Below are 20869 nucleotides of genomic sequence, written 5' to 3' on the forward strand. Positions count from 1 at the left end.
CTCTTGGCTCTCCCTCTCTCTCTCTCTCTCGCTTCTCCTTCTTGGTGAGACTGAAATTGCTAGCCCTATTGTCCTGAAACCGTCTTGATCTCTCTCCCTCTCGTCCCATCTCTCTCTCTCTCTCATCTCTCAGACTTTCTCACAGGGTAAGTGCCAAATGATGCTATTTTCGGTTGCAATCCTAGAAGTTAATTTAGATCTTTGTTTTGAATATTATTTTATGTCTAATTTATTTATCTGTGTATGTGCAGGCATCTCAGAATTTTTGGAGTAAATTATTGGCACTATGAATAGTAGCCAGAGAGCTATTAGGCTCTGTGAGTGAGCTACATATTCGTTTTAGTGTATATTTTTGCATAGAAAAATTTAAAAATTAGATTATTGTTCATAATATGTTGTTTTGAAGTAAATTTGAAAGATGAGTGAACTAAAATCTAGCTTTTAAAGTATTAGACTTGTGATGTTTGCCATGTTGCAAACTAGCTCCTTTGTAATTGTGGTTTTTTATTTTGTAATTATTTTTCTATTTCAAATTTTAAATAAATTCTTCATTAACTCCAATTGATGTTAGCTCAAATGAACCAACCACTAAGTACATGTACATGTTCTTCTACGTACATATGATGTTACCTCAAAAAGTTTTCCAACTAGTTGGAAAACGTTTTTGAAAATTGGAAACCAAACATAGCTAGCATTTGTGAATACTGGAAACCAAATATTTTTGAAGTGTTAGTACGAAGAAATCTTATAATGCAAGTTCACAAACTGATATGATTTAGTATAATACGTTAGTTCAACTTTATAATAAAAAATATTTTACAACTAAAAGTACTATATCGAGCTATATCAGTTCGTAACATCCCTTTAAATACCAAGCATTCCTCTTCTTTCTATATTTATTTCTTGTCCCAACATGATATTGGAGTTGTAGTTTTGAGTTTAAATTCTAACTGTACACTTTATTTCATCCTTCTAGGTATATATTATGTGTTGAGCTCACCTATTAAAACAAAATTTAACCCACCAATGAACAGAGTTGAAAAATAGAAATGAAATTATTTCCAATTTTCCATTATTTGTTCCTAATTTTGTGACAACTAGTAATTTAATAAGACTAACATTTATGTGCGGTTTTGATGGTGAGATGAGATGAGATGATTTTAGACAAAAATTGAAAGTTGAATAAAATATTATTTTTTAATATTATTATTATTTTGAGATTTAAAAAAATTAAATTATTTATTATATTTTATTTAAAAATTTTAAAAAGTAGTAATAATTAAATAAGATAAGATGAATCTATTTTACTATCCAAACGTGACTTTCCTAAATTAACATCGGAAAAGTAACAATCGCGCGTTGACCTTTTAGAATAACATCATGCGTCCGTAAGCCTTTTTTTTTTTTTCTTTTTTTTTAGGAAATAATAATGGCAAAGAATGCTTCCTTTCTCAATAATTTCTATCAAATCGTGCTTCTGAGTCATAAATTTTTAGAACCCTTTAATTATAACAAATGTTTAACTAATAATTAGAACACAATTAAATTCTATAAATTAAATCAGTTCTATATTTAATTATCAATATTTTTCCCTTCGTTGAAGAGTAACTATAAATTAAATTATATCATGTAAATATTTTATTAAGTGTGTTTTATACACCGATTTGAGAATAGAATAATTCATATTTATTTGGATAAATAGTTGGATAGAATCTCTATAATCCAATTAAGAGCTAGACATCCAGGATCATGATAATAGATGCTGTTTTTTTTTTTTTTTTTTTTTATAGAAGAACCAAAGTCACCTGTCCAAGAGTGACCCCTTCCCAAATTTTATTAATAGCCCTCACTTGTGGCGGAGGAATACCGTGGTTACAGACAGACACCTAGAATTACAAACAATACTACTAGATGTCAAAATTACAAACAAAATTACAAACCTACTAAAACGGACAACCAATAAAAAACATTCAGCATGAACACGACACTAACGACAACGCAATGAAGGCAATCCCAAATTATTCAAACGGATTAAACCACGAAGCACCCTAGGCACCTCCCTAACAAATCTTCACTCAGAATTAAGACCCGACGCACCACTCCGACCCAACCAATCCGCAGCTTTATTTCCCTCTCTATAAACATGACGAACAACGCACACCATAGAATCCATAAGATCCAACGTATCTTCTCAAAAATCTTCTAAATACCACACACCACACCTTCTCCTATTCCACCACGAAATCACCACTTGTGAATCTAATTCAATTTCTACAAAATTTATCCCCAAATCCTTACAGGCTTTGAGTCCCTGAAGAACAGCTAACAACTCCGCTCTATTACTTGTTCCGATACCAATATAAGAATTAAAAGCATAAACCATAAGACCACGATCATTCCTAATGATACCGCCCACCCCTGAAGAACCTGGATTATCAAGACTACTCCCATCTGAATTCAATTTAAACCACCCTTGAGCTAGCTTTTGCCAAGCCACTAGCTTTAAATGCTTTCTAACAGGAACCAAAACAGGAATATTCAATGACTGTAATACCTGTGAATCATGTCTGGAACAATTACTAACCTTTTTCATATCTCGAACTACTACTCCCATCCATCTACTAATAGAAAGCCGAACCAAAAAAATAGACTGGAACCTTCCCTCCATACGAGCAGCACAACGTCTAATCCAAAGATGCCAAGTAATAATAGACGGTAAAATCTCCACTATTATTCCCAGTTGAGAATTAGAAGATGCCCTTCGAAACCAAATTTGTACCGTCTCCCTCCAAGTACGACCAATAGGAATACCAAAAATAGATCCATAAAAATTCCATAAGGCCGATGCAAACTCACCTGTAAGTAGCACATGATCTTGATCTTCATAATTACCTTCATCACAACAATCACAGCGAGAAACTATCTGGATCCCAATGCGCCGAAGACGATCATCAACACTTAATGCCATGTACCACACCTTCCACATTAAAACCGAAACTTTAAGTGGAAGTAATTTATGCCACACCCAAGGATGCCACTCCATACTAGATCCTTGAACTCGAATGTAATCCCAAGCGGATTTGGTCGAAAAATTCCCACTGTTATTCTTCATCCAGATCAAGACATCAGATCCTCCCTTACACCCAGCCAAAGCCTCAACAATATTCTCCACATTATCCTAACCAACCAACGTACTCAAAAACTCCACATCCCAGCTATTGGACAACTTGCACTCTTTAACTTTCAACATCGGATTACCCACTATCTGGAACTCATCAATTAGAGGACCCCCATCTCTCCATTTGTCATACAAAATAAAATATTTCCATCTCTAACTCTCCACTTAGCATTATTAAAAATACTCGGAATACTTTTGACAATCATTTTCAAAACCTTGTACCTTTTCTCATATCAATAAGACACCAACTCGAAGTTCCCACATATTTTCCCTTAAAGAAACTAGCCCACAGGGATTCTCCTTTCAAAAGATTCCATGCAAACCTCATGTGCAAAGCTTTTTGAATATCCCCCAAATTCCGCAAACCAAGACCACCCACCTCTATTGGCTTACAAATACTCTCCCATGCCACCCACTTTTTTTTCCTTTTACCATTAATCTCTCCCCAAAAAAATGTGCTCAACATTTGGTTTAATTCTTTAATAATAGATTGAGGAACCTGCAATACTGCAAATATATGTAAAGCCATACTAGACAGCACATGACGAAGTAAAATTAAACGCCCACCCGCTGATAATAATTTCATTTTCCAACCACTGTTTTTATTCCAGACTTTATTAATCATCTCCTCTAGATGCTCATGCTTAAGACGCCCTAATACAATCGGAACCCCAAGATATTTAAAAGGAAACAAACCTTTAGAGAACCCTGTCAGCCTTTTAAGAGCTCTCTTTCTTACTAACGAAATTTTAGGAGAATAAAATATAGCCGTCTTTTCTTTACTAAGTTGCTGACCTGACCAATTTTCATATTTTTCAAAAACCAACAACAGTTCCTTTACCAATTTCTTTCCTCCATTCAGAAAAATAACAATATCATCAGCGTACATAAGGTGAGAAATATGATGAGTACCTCTAGCTTGGGAAAATTTTCCAATCTTTTTCCCATCAAAGCTTTGTTTCAAAAGTCTAGAAAGCACTTCTTGAATGATAATAAATAGGTAAGGCGAAAGGGGATCCCCTTGGCGCAAACCCCACCTCCCTTGAAAGAAACCTTTCGTCGTACCATTAAACATCACAGAATACCACACATTCAAAATACAAGCACGAATAAGATCACAAAAGGAAGAAGGAAAGCCAAAACACCTCAATACCTCAATCAAAAAATGCCACTCCACCCGATCATATGCTTTAGCTATATCAACTTTAATCATTTTATTACCACCATGTGTCGTCCTCTTCAGTGAGTGAACCATTTCCTGGGTAAGACTGATATTCTCAAAAATACTCCGCCCAGGTATAAACGCTCCTTGCTCTAGAGAAATCATTTTGGGAAGAAGACCTGTCATACGATTCACAATAATTTTCGAACAAATTTTATAGAAAACTGAACAAAGGCTAATTGGCCTAAATTTATCAAACCCCGAAGGCACATCTACCTTCGGGATAAGCACAATAAAAGAAGCCGAATAAAATCTCGGAAGGCGTTTTGATAGAAAAAATTCTGAAATAGCTTCTAAAACCTCAACTTTAACCACCTCCCAGCAACTCATAAAAAAACCCGCGCCAAAACCATCTGGGCCCGGGGAACTATTAATAGGAATAGTTGATAGAGCCTCTTTCACTTCAACCAACGAAGGGATCCCACAAAGCCGGACACAATCCTCTTCATTAATAACCGACGAAATTAAACTAGTTAAATCAGGCACCTCCCTAACCGGATTAGATCTTTGAAGAAACTCAGAAAAATAATTAACAGCACCAAGATGAATTTCTTCCGGAGAATTAAACTCCATCCCATTCGAAGTTCTCAACTTATGAATTTTCCTATGCCTTTTATTAGATAACCAAACATGAAAGAATTTTGTGTTCCTATCACCATCCATTCTCCACTTGATTTTAGCCATCTGCGCCAATCTAATATCCTCCCTTAGCCTTCAAGAAGACAACTCATTAGAACACCTCACTAACTCCCTTTCAATATCATCATCCCAATCTCTCTTCAACAAATTTTCCAGACTCTCAACCTTATCTTCAAGAATAGCAATCTGATTATTAGTTCTCCCAAATACCCTCTTGTTCCATTCACGTAACGCCACCTTAAGCTTTTTAAGTTTGCTAGCTAATTTAAAAAGCCCAGAACCTATGACCGATTCAGACCAAACATTTTGAACAAAATGCATAAAATCCGGGTGCTCAACCCACATTTGCTGAAATCGAAATGGAGGGGGGCCATAAGAGAAAGGATCACTTAAAAATTCTATAAACATAGGACAATGGTCCGACGTTGTCCTTGGAAGAAACAAACAATGAGCATTCGGGAATAGAGACAGAAAATTTGCATCAAGTAAAACTCGATCCAACTTTGCCCAAGCTCTAGATAAACCCTGCTGACCATTACACCATGTAAACTTACCTCCTTGTGAATTCATTTCCATCAGCCCACCCTGATGAATCCATCTATTAAACTCATCAATTGCAACTCTATTCCGCGGACGCCCACCACACCTTTCCACATCCGACCGAATTACGTTGAAATCACCAGCAAACAAGCACGGCTCCACACCCATTCTATCCGAACTCAACTCCTCCCAAAGCATCTATCTCTCAAACCTATTACACTTAGCATAAATAAAATTACCCAAGAAATGACAATCTCCGTCGGTAATATGTAATGACACAAACTGCGAACTCATGCGGACCACCTGCACATCCACTTCATTTTTCCAAAACACCCATATTTTTCCACCATCATTCTCATTTGTTATCACCTCATCAAACTGCAATAACCGCATGAAACTCTGGATTTTATCCACACTCTGAAAAGGTTCCAGCAACACTACCAACTTTGGCTTATATTTAGACAGCAGTTTTTGTAAACGTCTCTTAGAAGTACCTAAACCTCTTACATTCCAGACTAATATTGAACCAGACTAGATAGTGTGTTAGAAGTTTTGATCTCTTAATTATTAAATTGCTTGCGTTTTTTTTTCTTAAAAGTTTTCATTGTTGCTTCACTTTTCGCTCCCCATTTTATCAAATAGACCCTCCATGCAGCTGATCCAGAGAGTTCTTTTCTCTTTCCCACATTATAAATCACCACAAATCTAGTGATCATGATCACTAGATTTGTGGTGATTATAATGATCACTAGATTTGTGGTGATTTATAATGTATATATAGTAATTTCATATATATATAGTAATTTCATAATTAATAAATTATATATATAGTTCAGATTTTGCCGACATAATGTTGATAACATATACTGATATAGACTAGCTAGTCATTAATTAAGAGGAAAATTAAGAATATAATAAACTAATATGAACCGGCCACTTTGTCATACGCGTACGTGATGGCCGGATAGCTGAGATCACCAATTTGAAGCATTGTTTCGAAAAATAATGCTTAGAATTACGTACGAAACTCATCTATGAGCTGATTGAATTCCCTAGCTCTATAGGGACTAATTAACAATCTTCTTAATTAATTTATGGTTCATATATACTAAGTAATTCCATATAGAGATACCTGACAGATCAGTTCTTGACCGAACTCTAGAGTACTTTCGAATATGAGAAAGATAGAAACGTACATGAAACACAGATAATCTCATAATATAATTTATATCTACTAGAGTGAAATGTTCGGACAACATTAAAGATCTTAATAATTAACGGTATGATCGCTCATTTCATATGTCTATCTCTCTAGATCTCAATGTAGGACGTCCTAGAGTTCGGTTAAGAACTCTAGTGAATCTAAATACGGACATCCTAGAGTTCGGTTAAGAACTCTAGTGAATCTAAATACATGATATAAATTGGATGTTTATAAAGATGAAAGGGAACATTAATCCAACATGCCTTAAGTACTTCTGTAGTTTGAAGTAATTAAAGCTGCATGGGATCAATAATTTGAAAAGGATCGATCGATAAGCCATTCTTATCTGATCAATACATGACATGCTCTTATAATTGAGTCCTTATAAAAGTACAAAATTAAAGGCGGTCTCATATTATATATATAATATAAGGTACTGTGGAGCTAGAAGTCCTGTTTTTACAGTATGATGATGAAAACTCTCAATCATGAATTTGAAAAGGCGACCTTAACCACAGTTAGCTTCCTGCTTTGGACAAACCGTATCATTTTGACCGAAGTTGATTGAAAATAAAAACAGAAAAGAACTCTAAGAGCTCGTGAAAGGGTAAGATGATCAGCTATATAATTAGTATATAGTTTGTGTCTTCGTCAACCCCACAACCAACAATAAGGAGAAAACCAATAAGTCAATTAATTAATTCACGTACAACGACATTAAAGGATCAATATATATATACACGTATTGTTTAACCTTATAATTAGGTGTTTGTGGGCCATTGCAGACGAGACACCATCAATTTAAGAATAGCCAAAAGACAGGAGAACAAGGCACACGCCTTTAATAAGATATTAATGTTTGAAGAGTTCAAACGTCTCTATGGAAAAAATTGGAAAAAGATCTGAGGGATATATAATATTGAAACCAATTGGCCGTTGATTGACTTCCAAGTTGCATAACATCGATGAATTAATTCACAAAAAGTACATGCACTGCGGAAATTTGACAATGCATACAGAAAAGGATTGAGATTTAGGAGCTGTTGAGACCAGCATCTCAGACTACTTCACTATTAGTCACAAATAATTCACTACTATTTCACTGTTATTCATAAATAATTTTACTATTATATATTCACAGATGATCTGAAATACTCTTAATATCAAACGTAGTACCATAATATAATTATTTTACTTAAACACTTTCTACAAGATATTGTACGGCCAGATGATTGAAGTCATTAAGGGCTAGTTTGGATGGTAGTATATTCTCATTCACTACTATTCATTATTTTATTATTATTGTTCACCTAATTTTCACTACTATTCAATATTCTATCATTACTTTTTTATTACTATTCACAGAATATCTGAAATCATCTCACTATCCAAACACAACCTAAAGCTTTCTTGCGAGGTAGACTTCAGTAGAAGATCCAATGCATTCCTAGGGAAGGGAACCATGAAGTGCATCAAGTGGCTAAATTTTCTCTGTCATGTGAAGATCAGGAGTCAGTATGGTTAGAAGATGATCTGGATTGGATCAAGATATGTATTCAGCTAGAAAAATAATGTATTGTTTGATCATTATTTTCTGATGAAGTGAGTTTTGATTTAAAAATAATTAAATATTTTACGTGTTAGTTAGGCCTATTAATTGTCTTATTTATTAAGGGAGAATCTGGCCCACATGTAAGATAGTGTTAAAATATATTAAATATAATAATCTTTCACTTTCCATCGGTTTATACTTTTGAGACTAGTGATGATTTAAGATTTTCTATAATTTGAATAGAGATATATTAAATAGAATGGACTCCATATGCTGTGTTCATATCTTTTCTAATTGTAGAATTGTTTGATTAAAAAATTATGAAAATAGGAAATTATACATTTGCCGCCCCTTCCCCTTGCTTATTTTGTCATAAACTATGCTAAAACAGGATTAATCACAAATAAATATAGCAAGATCTACCAACAGGTACGCGCGCACGCAAGGCAAAACAATTGGTGAGGTCAACCAACTCCCACTTCCACTACCTTTGTATGTGAATTAAACAGCTTAACTCTTGAAGGGAACAGCTCACATTAAATTGCAAGAAAAAAAAAAGCTTAAAAATTCGCCACACGACATTGGACCCATCTAAAAGAGCTATCTGATCCCTTGGGATATACGATGAGGCCTTTTCGTGTTTGTAAACAAGATGCATGCGGCGAAATGGATTCTGTCAAATTATTTTATTAAAATTTCTTAACAATTGGGTCCATTATTGGTGCTTCCAAATTTAACAATGTCAACGGAACTTACAATATAAATACCATTCCATTCTCGAGTGCACCCTCACACAACACCCAACTGATCTAGCTATTCCATTATAAGCTTTTCCCGTATTCGTTCAGTACTTCACACTCCCCACAGCTTTCTGCAGAAGGACTAGGGAGAGTTAAGAATGGCTGAAATTGAACAATCTCCAGGAAGCTCCATGCATGGAGTGACAGGCAGAGAACAAAGCTTTGCCTTCTCTGTAGCTTCCCCTATAGTCCCAACTGATACAACTGCAAAATTTGCTTTACCTGTTGATTCTGAGCACAAAGCCAAGGTTTTCAAGATTTTCTCCTTTGCCAATCCTCATATGAGAACCTTCCACCTTTCTTGGATTTCCTTTTTTACCTGTTTTGTCTCCACTTTTGCTGCGGCTCCCCTTGTTCCCATCATCCGTGACAACCTAAACCTAACCAAACGAGACATTGGTAATGCTGGAGTTGCTTCTGTCTCGGGAAGCATCTTCTCTAGGCTCGTAATGGGTGCAGTTTGTGACCTGTTAGGGCCAAGATATGGCTGTGCATTTCTTATTATGCTTACAGCTCCAACTGTTTTCTGCATGTCGTTTGTGTCAGATGCTGGAGGCTACCTAGCTGTGCGTTTCATGATTGGATTTTCTCTTGCAACTTTTGTGTCATGCCAATACTGGATGAGCACGATGTTTAACAGCAAGATTATTGGTCTTGTCAATGGCACTGCTGCCGGCTGGGGCAACATGGGTGGAGGAGCGACTCAGCTCATAATGCCTTTGCTCTATGACGTGATTAGACGTGTTGGTGCCACTCCTTTCACTGCCTGGAGGATAGCCTTCTTTATTCCTGGTTGGCTTCATGTTATCATGGGAATCATGGTCTTAACCCTAGGCCAAGACTTGCCTGATGGAAACCTCAGTGCCTTACAGAAGAAAGGTGACGTTGCCAAAGATAAATTCTCTAAGGTCAGTACTACTTTTCTTGGACTTATATATAATTCTATCTTTATTTTTCCATCTCTTAAAAGAGTACTCATGAAAATCGAACTAATTTTATTTTATGAATGATCAGGTGCTGTGGTATGCCATCACAAACTATAGGACATGGATTTTTGTCCTCCTTTATGGCTACTCCATGGGTGTTGAATTGAGCACAGATAATGTCATCGCTGAATATTTCTATGATAGGTTAGTTTGCTTTCTCCTCCATTGTAGAGTTAAATTCGTTACAAGTTTGATGTGTGTAATACACCACTTATTGTGAGGAGTATTATATTTATTAATTATAGAGCCAAAGTATCTGAAGTTCTTTTAGGTAAGCTGATCATGTAACATGTTTTTACATCAGTGTTAATGCATTTGCTGCATCAGTAAAGAAGCTTGATTCCAAATAAATTTATTTCATTCGCAATATTTTCTCACAGTAAGTATTAGAGCTAACCCTCTGCTTACTGTTGGACAGGTTTGATCTAAAGCTTCACACTGCCGGAATAATTGCTGCCACCTTCGGCATGGCCAACCTCCTTGCTCGTCCCTTTGGAGGTTATGCCTCTGACTTAGCAGCTCGATATTTTGGCATGAGAGGCAGGCTTTGGACCCTATGGATCCTCCAAACTCTAGGAGGAGTCTTCTGCATCTGGCTTGGCCGTGCCAATTCACTTACTATTGCAATCTTGGCAATGATCCTCTTCTCAGTTGGAGCTCAAGCTGCATGTGGAGCAACTTTTGGCATCATCCCTTTCATTTCCAGGCGATCACTCGGAATCATATCAGGCTTGACTGGGGCTGGTGGGAACTTCGGCTCTGGGTTAACCCAGTTAGTATTCTTCACAAGCTCAACATTCTCAACTGCAACAGGTCTTTCAATGATGGGGGCCATGATTGTGTGCTGCACTCTACCTGTGACATTGGTTCACTTCCCACAGTGGGGAAGCATGTTCCTTCCACCTTCTAAAGACATGAAGAAGTCAACCGAAGAATTCTATTATGCCTCAGAGTGGGATGAGGACGAGAAGCAGAGGGGTTTGCACCAGCAAAGTCTCAAGTTCGCAGAGAACAGCAGATCTGAGCGTGGGAAGCGTGTGGCCTCAGCTCTAACTCCACCTGATTCAACACCAGCCCATGTTTAGACCATAATTATTAAGCGAAGATCAAAGTCATGGATGGCGCATGGTGCAATCAGTTAGGACAGACCAATAATGGAAACAAATATTAAGGCTGTCTTCTTGGTACCAGTCTCTCATAATTACATGTTATATATAATTGTTTCCTTATTTAGAATACATGCGTGTGTATTATATACAGTTGATTATTGTGGAGTTGTTGGAAAATGGGAACTTACACATATGGATGATTCTGAAAGATTCATCATGTGGAGTCGTTTAATGGAATCCTACATGTAATATATGGAGTTATATATCAATGCAAATCCAATGCATGTATACGTAATGCAGTGGATCTATCTGGGCTGGAGTTTTCCGCACATGGCATTCCATGATTGGTTGTATTCCAAAGCATTTTGATGTTTATATTTCTCAATTATTAGCTGGGTTTCAGGCCTGTCTTTGTACGAGAGGGACAAGAGAAAACGACAAAAATAAAGAAACATATATTAACGGCATGTCTCTATTCTCTAGACACGAGTGTTCATGTGAAAATTAGTCTTGCTTGATTATACACGTAACATCAAATGAAAAAAAAAAAAAGTGTGAATAGTAGTAGATAGTTTGTTGATAGTAATGAAATGATTTGAATTAAAGTATTTTAAGAAGTATTGGGAAATCAGTGGAAAAGTTGAATAAAAATATGATAAAGTTAAAATATTGTTAGAATATAATTTTTGTTTTAAAATTAAAAAAAAAAAACGAATTATTTCTTGTGTTTATTGAAAGTTTGGAAAAGTCGTAATATGACTAGATGAAAAAGTTGAAATTTTAAAATTAAAAAGTGTTTATATTTAAATGATGTTTAGATGTTGAGAACTTTAGAAAGTTGATATGAGATAAGATGAGTTGAGTTGAGATCATCTTTGAAACCAAACAGGGACTAAATATATGTTTCGATACTTAGAATATCTCAGTATATTTGTGAATAGTAGTGAAATAATTTGAATTAAGATATTTTATTGAGTTTTGGGAAATGAGAAAAAAATTTGAACAAAAATACTATAAATTCAAATTTTATTTTAATATTATTTTTTAATATGATTTTTGGTTTAGAATTTGAAAAAAATAGTATTATTTTTTTCTATTTTTATTTGGGAGTTTAGAAAAGTTATAATGATTAGTTAATAATTAAATGAAAAAAATTAAAAATTAAAATTGAGTATTTTATGTTTAAGTGATATTTACAATCAGACCCTAAGTGTTTGGAACTTGGAATGAACTGAGATCAACTCAGTTCAGTTAATCTCAGTTTAGTCTAATTTTAATATAAGTCTAACATCTAAATACTCAACTTTCAAATCACTAAACTCATCTCAACTCAAAATGGCCTCTTTATACGTGGGACTCACAACCTTTTTCAACTCAATATCTCTTTATACGCTGGACCCATAACATTTTTTAACTTCCCATAAATATATCTAAACTCATTTTAACATCCAAATATATCTAAGCTCATTTTATGTGGGTCTCATAAAACTCACTTCACTATTTCAAATCATTACTATTCATAAAAAATTCAACTCAACTCAACATCAAACGCACCCTAAGACTGCATTTGTTGACATATTCATTCATTTATTATGTAAATAAGTTTTTAAGCATCTTCTTTATATTCTATTAAGTCACAAAATTATTTCATTTTATTTTATTAACATATTATATATCACAATCTTTCATATGCTAATTAAAAGATCACTTATTTTATTTATTACCATAACAAAACAACTCAATTTATTGACGTTAAGATTTAAAAAAAAAAAAAAATAATAGATTGAAGACGAAAGGTTTGAAACCTTGTATGATTACCAATTGGGCGAAGCTACGGCCACCGAGGATTTGATACCGAAGAGTTATACCGAATGATGTGGCCTTGCCACTTGGCATTTAATTTAAACTAAAAAAAAAAAAAGGATACGAAAGAGACAAAATGGATGAAATGCAATTTCTGCTTTCCACCCTGTCCAAAAACCTAACCCACAGAGAGCAAATTCACCTCGCTCCCTCCCTCCGTCCATAACTCACGGGGTATGTCACTGAGAGGCACCATCCTTCAAGCCGCGCGGCAGAGCTCCATTTCTGGCTCCCCTCCCGCCTCCTTAGCTCCCCCCACGACGGTAGAATTTATTTTCCTCTTTTCCTCTTTAAGTGTTTTTGTTTACATTTTCTGTGTTTGTAGTGTTTTTATCTTCCTCCATTATTCTTTGTTTGTTTTATTTTTTTCATGTATTTTCAATCTTTCCTCGTGGAACATAGGGGCTTAGCATTCTTTAGATTTGCATTGTTTAAAACTTCAGATTTAAACAATGAAAATCTGAAGTTTTCCCTGCAACCAGTGAATAATTCTTGGAGGCAGCATTGATCGATGTAATTCTTGGAGTTGGGTAAGAATCCCCAGCTTTTGTCTAATATTGCAAACAATGGGTTTATGTCTAATAAATACTTCGATGGATGGAAAGCATATCTTATATACTGGTCCTTTCACTTTGTCTCTATGCAGGTTGGTGTAATTCCTGAGCATCCTCTACGCACATTATTTCCCAAGGACTAGGATGACGATCTACAAGTTTTTTGGGAGGGGATTGGAGTTTGTTGTTGGCCTATTAATTATGTACTGAAAAGTAGAGTGTTTTGGTGAAGTTTTGAAATCCATGGATGTTACAAAGCATTGGAATCTCATGATAGAAAGTGTATCTGATGGAGTGGAGAGGGAGTAAGGGGCGAAAGAAAAGCTACAGTTGACAGTCGAGAGGAATTCCAGAGGGAGTAGGGTACGTTTGGGTGTTGAAAAATGTTAAGAAGTGTTGAGAATGTTTGTGAATAGTTATGAGTAGAGATTGGAGTGAGTTTGTGGATCCCATTGAGAATATTTTGAGTTGTTTGAATATGTAAAGTATATTGAATTGTTGACTTTTGAGTAGGTAGTTGAAAAATGTGTGGGTCCCATAAATATTATAGTGATTTGATTTTTAATAATAAATATTATAATGATTTTATTATAGTGATTTTTTAATATTAATAAATATTGTAGTGATTTTATTTTACTTTTATATATAATAATGATAAATATTATAATGATTTTATTTTTAATTTATATATAATAATGATAAATATTATAATGATTTTATTTTTAATTTATATAATAGTAATAAATATTATAGTAATGTTATTTTTTATTTATATATTATAGTGATTTAATTTTAATTTATATATAATAGTGATAAATATTATAGTATTTTATTTTTTATTTATATATAATAGTGATTTTATTTTTATTTATATATTTTAGTGTTTTTATTTTTTATTTATATGTAATAGAGATAAATATTATAATGATTTTATTTTTTATTTATATATTATAGTGATTTTATTTTTTATTTATATATTATAATGATTTTATTTTTTATTTATATTTAATAGTGATAAATATTATAGTAATTTTATTTTTTATTTATTATATATTATAGTGATTTTATTTTTTATTTATATATTATAGTGATTTTATTTTTTATTTATATATTATAGCGATTTTATTTTTTATTTATATATAATAGTGATAAATATTTTTTATTTATATATTATAGTGATTTTATTTTTTATTTATATATTATAGCGATTTTATTTTTTATTTATATAATAGTGATAAATATTTTTTATTTATATATTATAGTGATTTTATTTTTTATTTATATATTATAGTGATTTTATTTTTTATTTATATATTATAGTGATTTTATTTTTTATTTATATATTATAGTTTATTTTTTATTTATATATTATAGCGATTTTATTTTTTATTTATATATAATAGCGATAAATATTTATTATTTATATATTATAGTGATTTTATTTATTATTTTTTATTTATATATTATAGTGATTTTATTTTTTATTTATATATAATAGTGATTTTATTTTTTATTTATATATTATAGTGATTTTATTTTTTATTTATATATTATAATGATTTTATTTTTTATTTATATTTAATAGTGATAAATATTATAGTGATTTTATTTTTTATTTATATGTAATAGTGATAAGTATTATAGAATATTTGTGAATAGTTATGAGTAGAGATTGAAGTGGGTTTGTGGGTCCCATTGAGAGTATTTTAAGTTATTTGACATGTGAAGTATTTTTAAAAGTACGAGAATACTTAGAAAGTGTTGAAAAATTTTTGATACCCAAACATAGCCTAAGGGGAGAGGGGGTTGCGAGAGGGAGTTGAGAGGGACTGGCGAGACGCTTCCCAATATTTTCTTCTGTTTTTTTTTTTATATGTTTAAAAAATAAAAAGAGAAAAACTTACCAGGTGGCATTGCCACATCAGTCGGTATAATCTTTCGCTTTCGGTAGCAAATCTTCCGTGGGAGTAGCTTTTTTTTAGGAAAATGTTGGGGAGTCGGGACGATGAATCGGAACTCCAAATTGACAGATACTTTTTCTTAAAAAAAATTAAAATGAAAAAATTATTTTGTCTACCAATTCTTATCATTCTACTTGATCGCTTGGATTTTTTTTTATTTAATAATTAAAAAAATGATTTTAAATGTATTTATGTTTTTTTTATTTTTTAAAAATAAAACTGAGCTGATTATTCGACAGTAGAGTAATTCGACTAAAAAAAAAATTAATAATTAAGGAGGTTTAGTGATTGGAGTTTTAAAAAAAATAAAAAATGTTTAAAAATTATGTAAAAAACAAACAAACAAACATTTTAACCTTATTGCTATTTGTACTATTTATCGGTACCCATAATAGCACCATTTTCCTTAATTATAAACCTCTTAACTATTAGGAGTGCAGTTATCCTTACCGCTTCGGGCTATCGATGGGAGCTACTATTAGTTATAGGATTTTATTTTATATTTTTAATACTTTTAAATATATTTTAAAAAAATAAAAAATTATAATATTATTAAAAAATAATTTTTTAATCATTAAGTAAAAAAAATTAAAAAAATTAAAAAACAAAATAATAGAATTGAGCGGTAAAATAAAGAGGAAAGAATAGTATACCTTGAACTCTTTGTATTCTTACCACTTAATTTTGATATTCGTGCATTGAGCAGGTCGACGACTGGTAGTATATATAGCTGAACCACTTCTATACTTGTAAATTAATTACTTCCTCGTTTTGCTCGTAAGCTCTAGTTTTATTTCTTTTCCCTTTTTTTGGGGTAAACGTTTTGAAGAAGTATTGCCCTAGTAGTTGGGCCGGGGGATTAAACCTCCAAGGCTCCAACCATGGACCTCATAGTCCCAAAAGGATCAGGTGTGATGCCATTCGGCCCAAGAGCCATTGGCCTCAAAAGTTAAAGAATTTGGACTGAACTGAACTAGTTCAGTTCTAATTTAAAACTAAATTTAAAATTTAAATATTTAACTCTTAAATTATTAAATTTATCTAAATTTAAAATTTTTTTACACACAGGATCTATAATTTTTTTCAGTTTCTTATAAATATATCTAAACTCATTTTAACATCTAAACTTATCTTAGATGGATTCAACAAAACTTATTCTATCATCTTAACTCACTATTATTCATAAAAAATTCAATTCATTTCAATTCAACCCAACATCCAAATGGGACCGTAGTTTGCCTAGCAAGAAAGGTAGCTGCTGCACCCACAACAGTGGATGTTTTTCTTTCTGGTAGTGGCTCTTGTGACTTTTTATCTATCAACGGGCTAGAATTAGGCTGGAAGTCTGCATTCACTTTGAAACACCACATATGAGATAAGCAGCAAAATTACTAAATATCAATTCATTCTCATTCAAATTCAATTATAAAATGGTATGAAATATATCATTACCACATTAAAAAAATATATTAGCCTCCATAAGAAAGAAAAATGATATTTGTAATCTTAAGGTGTACATGTTTCGTGCACTCTCTTTTAAAAAAGTAAAAAAATTTGAAACTCACGGGAAAAAATACATTATCTTGTAAAAAAATCCTCTTTATATACTAAGGTACAAATACAACCCATGATTTTTTATTTTATTTTATTTTTATTTTTTTCAAACAGCTGAAAAAGAGCACCAGGATTCTTCAAAACCAATGTTGTCAATGCAGCAAGTCATGTTTAAATCAAGATGCATGATGAATGGCTCATCGTATTAATATGACAAATGGTTTCTTTTTTGCAGAAATGGTGTCCATTGATGATACCATCACAATCTGCATCAAAAAAATCCGGTAAGTTTATTAAATGGTGCCTAAAAAAAACTGTAAATCGAAGTCCGACAGCTAAGGATTTCAGAGTGCTATTTTTTCCGAAGCACCAACCCCAATCTTCTTTTGTATGCATAGATTAAATATTAAAGGTACAGAATTTACCCTTTCCACAAAAGAAATTAACCCAAACGTGCCGTACTCCATTAATAAAGGTAGTCACTTAGCCCATCAAATTACAAAACTGGCCTCATTGTAGAGCTCAACTTCATCCAGCATTAATGATGCTCCCCATTTCCATGGTTTCCATCTACAACTACTCTAATTTGTCTTCAAAATCAGGAACACAATAAGAGAACCGGCCTTATTATAACAGAAACCTTCCTCCATAAAGGCCTCCATGAATGGTTACGGTGGTTACACCAAGTTATAAGCTGGAACCCACTTCTAAATGTCCCTCAAATGCAGTTATAGACCTGCCAACAACCCCTACTAAAGCCGCAATAGATCAATTTGTGAGGGTTAGTGCGTGTAATATAGAAATACTTTAGTCACAAAAAGAGTTTATAAAAATAAACTTATAAATTAATATAATTTGATGTAATATACTAGATTATAAATTTACTTTTATTATAAAATAAATCTAACTTATTATATAAAATAATGTTAATTTATAATTTAATTTTATAATATCTCTTTATAACGATATCACTTTCTCTTAATGATTTTATCATGTGTCTCATTATTCTAAGCACGTGCCCATCAACAACCTTGTGTAAATATCATTACCCATGTGGCAAACTAGCATATAATTGAGCAACACTAAAGGACAAAGGAGTCATCTAATTACCCTTAAAAAGATGGGGGGCAATGATCAATGAGAGGATGTGTGGACTTTTCAGAGTGTTCAGTTCCCTTGTCTTCGAAGCTGAGGATGGTTGCAAATTACAATTACCCTTCGGAATTCTGCTACGTATAACCGGCCATGCGGAACCGCCGTGAATCCAACGCTTGCTTTAGTACTATCTGTTTGGGATGACATAAGTCCTTTCCTACAACTCAGGAATTAGAATTCTTGCAACAACAATGTCTATTTGACATGAATTTGGAGTTAATAAAACCTTTCACAGGAATCGTTTTACAAAATTATCAACTAATATTATCAACTAATTAGAATGGTTTGTTATTATATTATGATATTTTATTCACAAAATACATCATTATTGTATACTCTTTCATGTGTATGGCGCAATCCGATTATTGTTTTTCACGCGCGTTTTAACCTTTTTCTTTATTAATTGAATTGGAATATCTAAAGAATAAGAAATTCATTCTTGACAATGATATATGTTTTATATGTAAATCTTACATGTGAAAATATGCAGCCTTCGTCCATGAAAAGCATGAAAATAAAGGCTAATAGGTATAACAAAAATAGGCTAGGCATAAATCGCTCGATAGGTTAAAATATGAAATAAAAAATAAAAGCTAATAAGATAGAAATAATAAATCGTAAATAGAGTTTTGGTTCTAGTTCAATAGATAATATGGATGATATTCTTCTATAATGATAGTCAAATGAAAGACTTTCTCAAGACGTTTATTCATCCGCTTGAAATTTTGAAAATGGGTTGGTTGAACTTGAAAATTCAGTCATTCAAATTGAATAAGTAAATAATTAAATTAGATTCGATTGGACGGTACTAATGAAATCGAGTGCAATGCTAAACCCCATTTCATTTCTTATTGAGTTAACCAATCAACTTACTTTGCTATTGAACTTTATTTTGGATTTCAATAATTTTCATGAAAAAATTTAGAAATATTATTAGAATAAATCCTACAACTTCTAGTCTTGGGATTTCGGTGCTTGAAAAAAAAATCGGGATGTATAGCTCAAATCATTGGTCTGGCAAAATGCCTAATATTTACAAAGCTCTAGTAGTTAGAGGTCGAGATACTACTAATCAATAAATTAATATGACTTGTGAAGTACATCAATTGGAGCTGTAGCTATGACTATGAGTGATACATATGTTCTAACAAGAGGAATGTATCTTTAAGTGTTCTAGTCGATGGAGCGACTCTAGGATGAATTTTTAACATGCTTGGAGAGCTTGTTGACAATTTAGGTCCTGTAGATACTCGCACATCTCCTATTCATAGATCTGTGCCTGCCTTTATACAATTAGATACAAAATTATCTATTTTTGAAACAAGACTTAAAGTAGTAGATCTTTTAGCTCTTTATTGCCGTGGAGGAAAAATATGACTACTTGGGAGAGCTGGAGTGGGTAAAACAATACTCATTATGGAATTGATCAATAACATTGCCAAAGCTCATAGGGGTATCTATTTTTGGCGGAGTAGGTGAATGTACTCATGAAGGAAATGAACTTTACATAGAAATGAAAGAATTTGGACTAACTAATGAAAAAAATATTGCAGAAACAAAAGTGGCTCTAGTATATGGTCAGATGAATGAACCGCCTGGAGCTCTTATGAGAGTTGGTTTAGCTATCCTAACTATGGTAGAATATTTCCGAGATATTAATGAACAAGACATACTTCAATCTGAAGTATCTGCCTTATTGGGTCGAATGCCTTCTATACTCTTAGTACCAAAATGGGTTCTTTATAAGAAGGAATTGCTTCTACCAAAGCGGGATCCATAACCTCTATTCAAACAGTTTATGTACCTGCAGACGATTTGATCAATCCTACTCTTGCCACAACATTTGCACATTTAGATGCTACTACCGTACTATCAAGAGGATTAGTTGTCAAAGGTATCCAACAACAGATCCTTTAGATTCAATGTCAACAATGCTCCAACCTCAGATCATTGGTGAAGAACATTATGAAACTGTGCAAAGAATTAAAAAAACTTCATAGCGATATAAAGAACTTTAGGACATTATAGTTATTCTTGGATTGGACAAGTTATCAGAAGATGATCACTTAACCGTAGCAAAAGCACGAGAAATTGAGTGTTTCTTATCACGACCCTTTTTTGTAATAGAACTATTTATGGGTTCCCCGGAAATATGTTGGCTTAGCCGAAACCATTAAAAGGTTTCAATTGATCCTTTCCGAGAGGAAGAACCCATCCTCTAATTACCAATAAGGTCAGAAAAGCAAGCTACTTCTGTAAGATCCTCAAAGAAAATTTACTTGCAATTGAGACTTCTTTTAAGCCAAACCATTAAAGAATTCCACCTCTATTAAACTCTAACGGAACCCGAGGTTCGTAAAGATAGTTTACCTCCCCTACCCATGAATTACGAAGTGAGGGAGGTGTGCTTTCATGCTTCGAACCATTTCGGTGTGGTTGGATTCTGTTCGATAGCCCAAGGACTTGGAGCACATCTTTTGTTATTTCCACTGCTTGAAGTGTAGCTTGAAAGCTAACGTCTGAATATTCCATTCATAATCCAACAAGTTAAA

At 33.0% G+C, this 20869-nt stretch overlaps 2 protein-coding genes and 1 pseudogene across 2 annotated transcripts; 2 read left to right on the forward strand and 1 right to left on the reverse strand.

Moving 5' to 3' along the window:
• Positions 1–5114: 5114 nt before the first annotated feature.
• Positions 5115–5747, reverse strand: LOC108985431. Its single transcript, XM_018957721.1, has one exon. It carries the CDS (start codon positions 5745–5747, stop codon positions 5115–5117), a length of 633 nt encoding a protein of 210 aa, XP_018813266.1.
• A 3379-nt stretch (positions 5748–9126) lies between these two features.
• LOC108985433 (high-affinity nitrate transporter 2.1-like) lies at positions 9127–11571 on the forward strand. The gene is made up of 3 exons (XM_018957722.2): positions 9127–10043; positions 10150–10265; positions 10540–11571. Exons 1-3 carry the CDS (start codon positions 9234–9236, stop codon positions 11204–11206), a joined length of 1593 nt encoding a protein of 530 aa, XP_018813267.1. The 5' UTR covers positions 9127–9233; the 3' UTR covers positions 11207–11571.
• Positions 11572–19309: 7738 nt separating this feature from the next.
• On the forward strand, positions 19310–20549 carry LOC108985432 (annotated as a pseudogene).
• Positions 20550–20869: the final 320 nt, after the last annotated feature.

The sequence above is a fragment of the Juglans regia genome, chromosome 5 (assembly GCF_001411555.2).
Source record: "Juglans regia cultivar Chandler chromosome 5, Walnut 2.0, whole genome shotgun sequence".
Taxonomy (NCBI): Eukaryota; Viridiplantae; Streptophyta; class Magnoliopsida; order Fagales; family Juglandaceae; genus Juglans; species Juglans regia.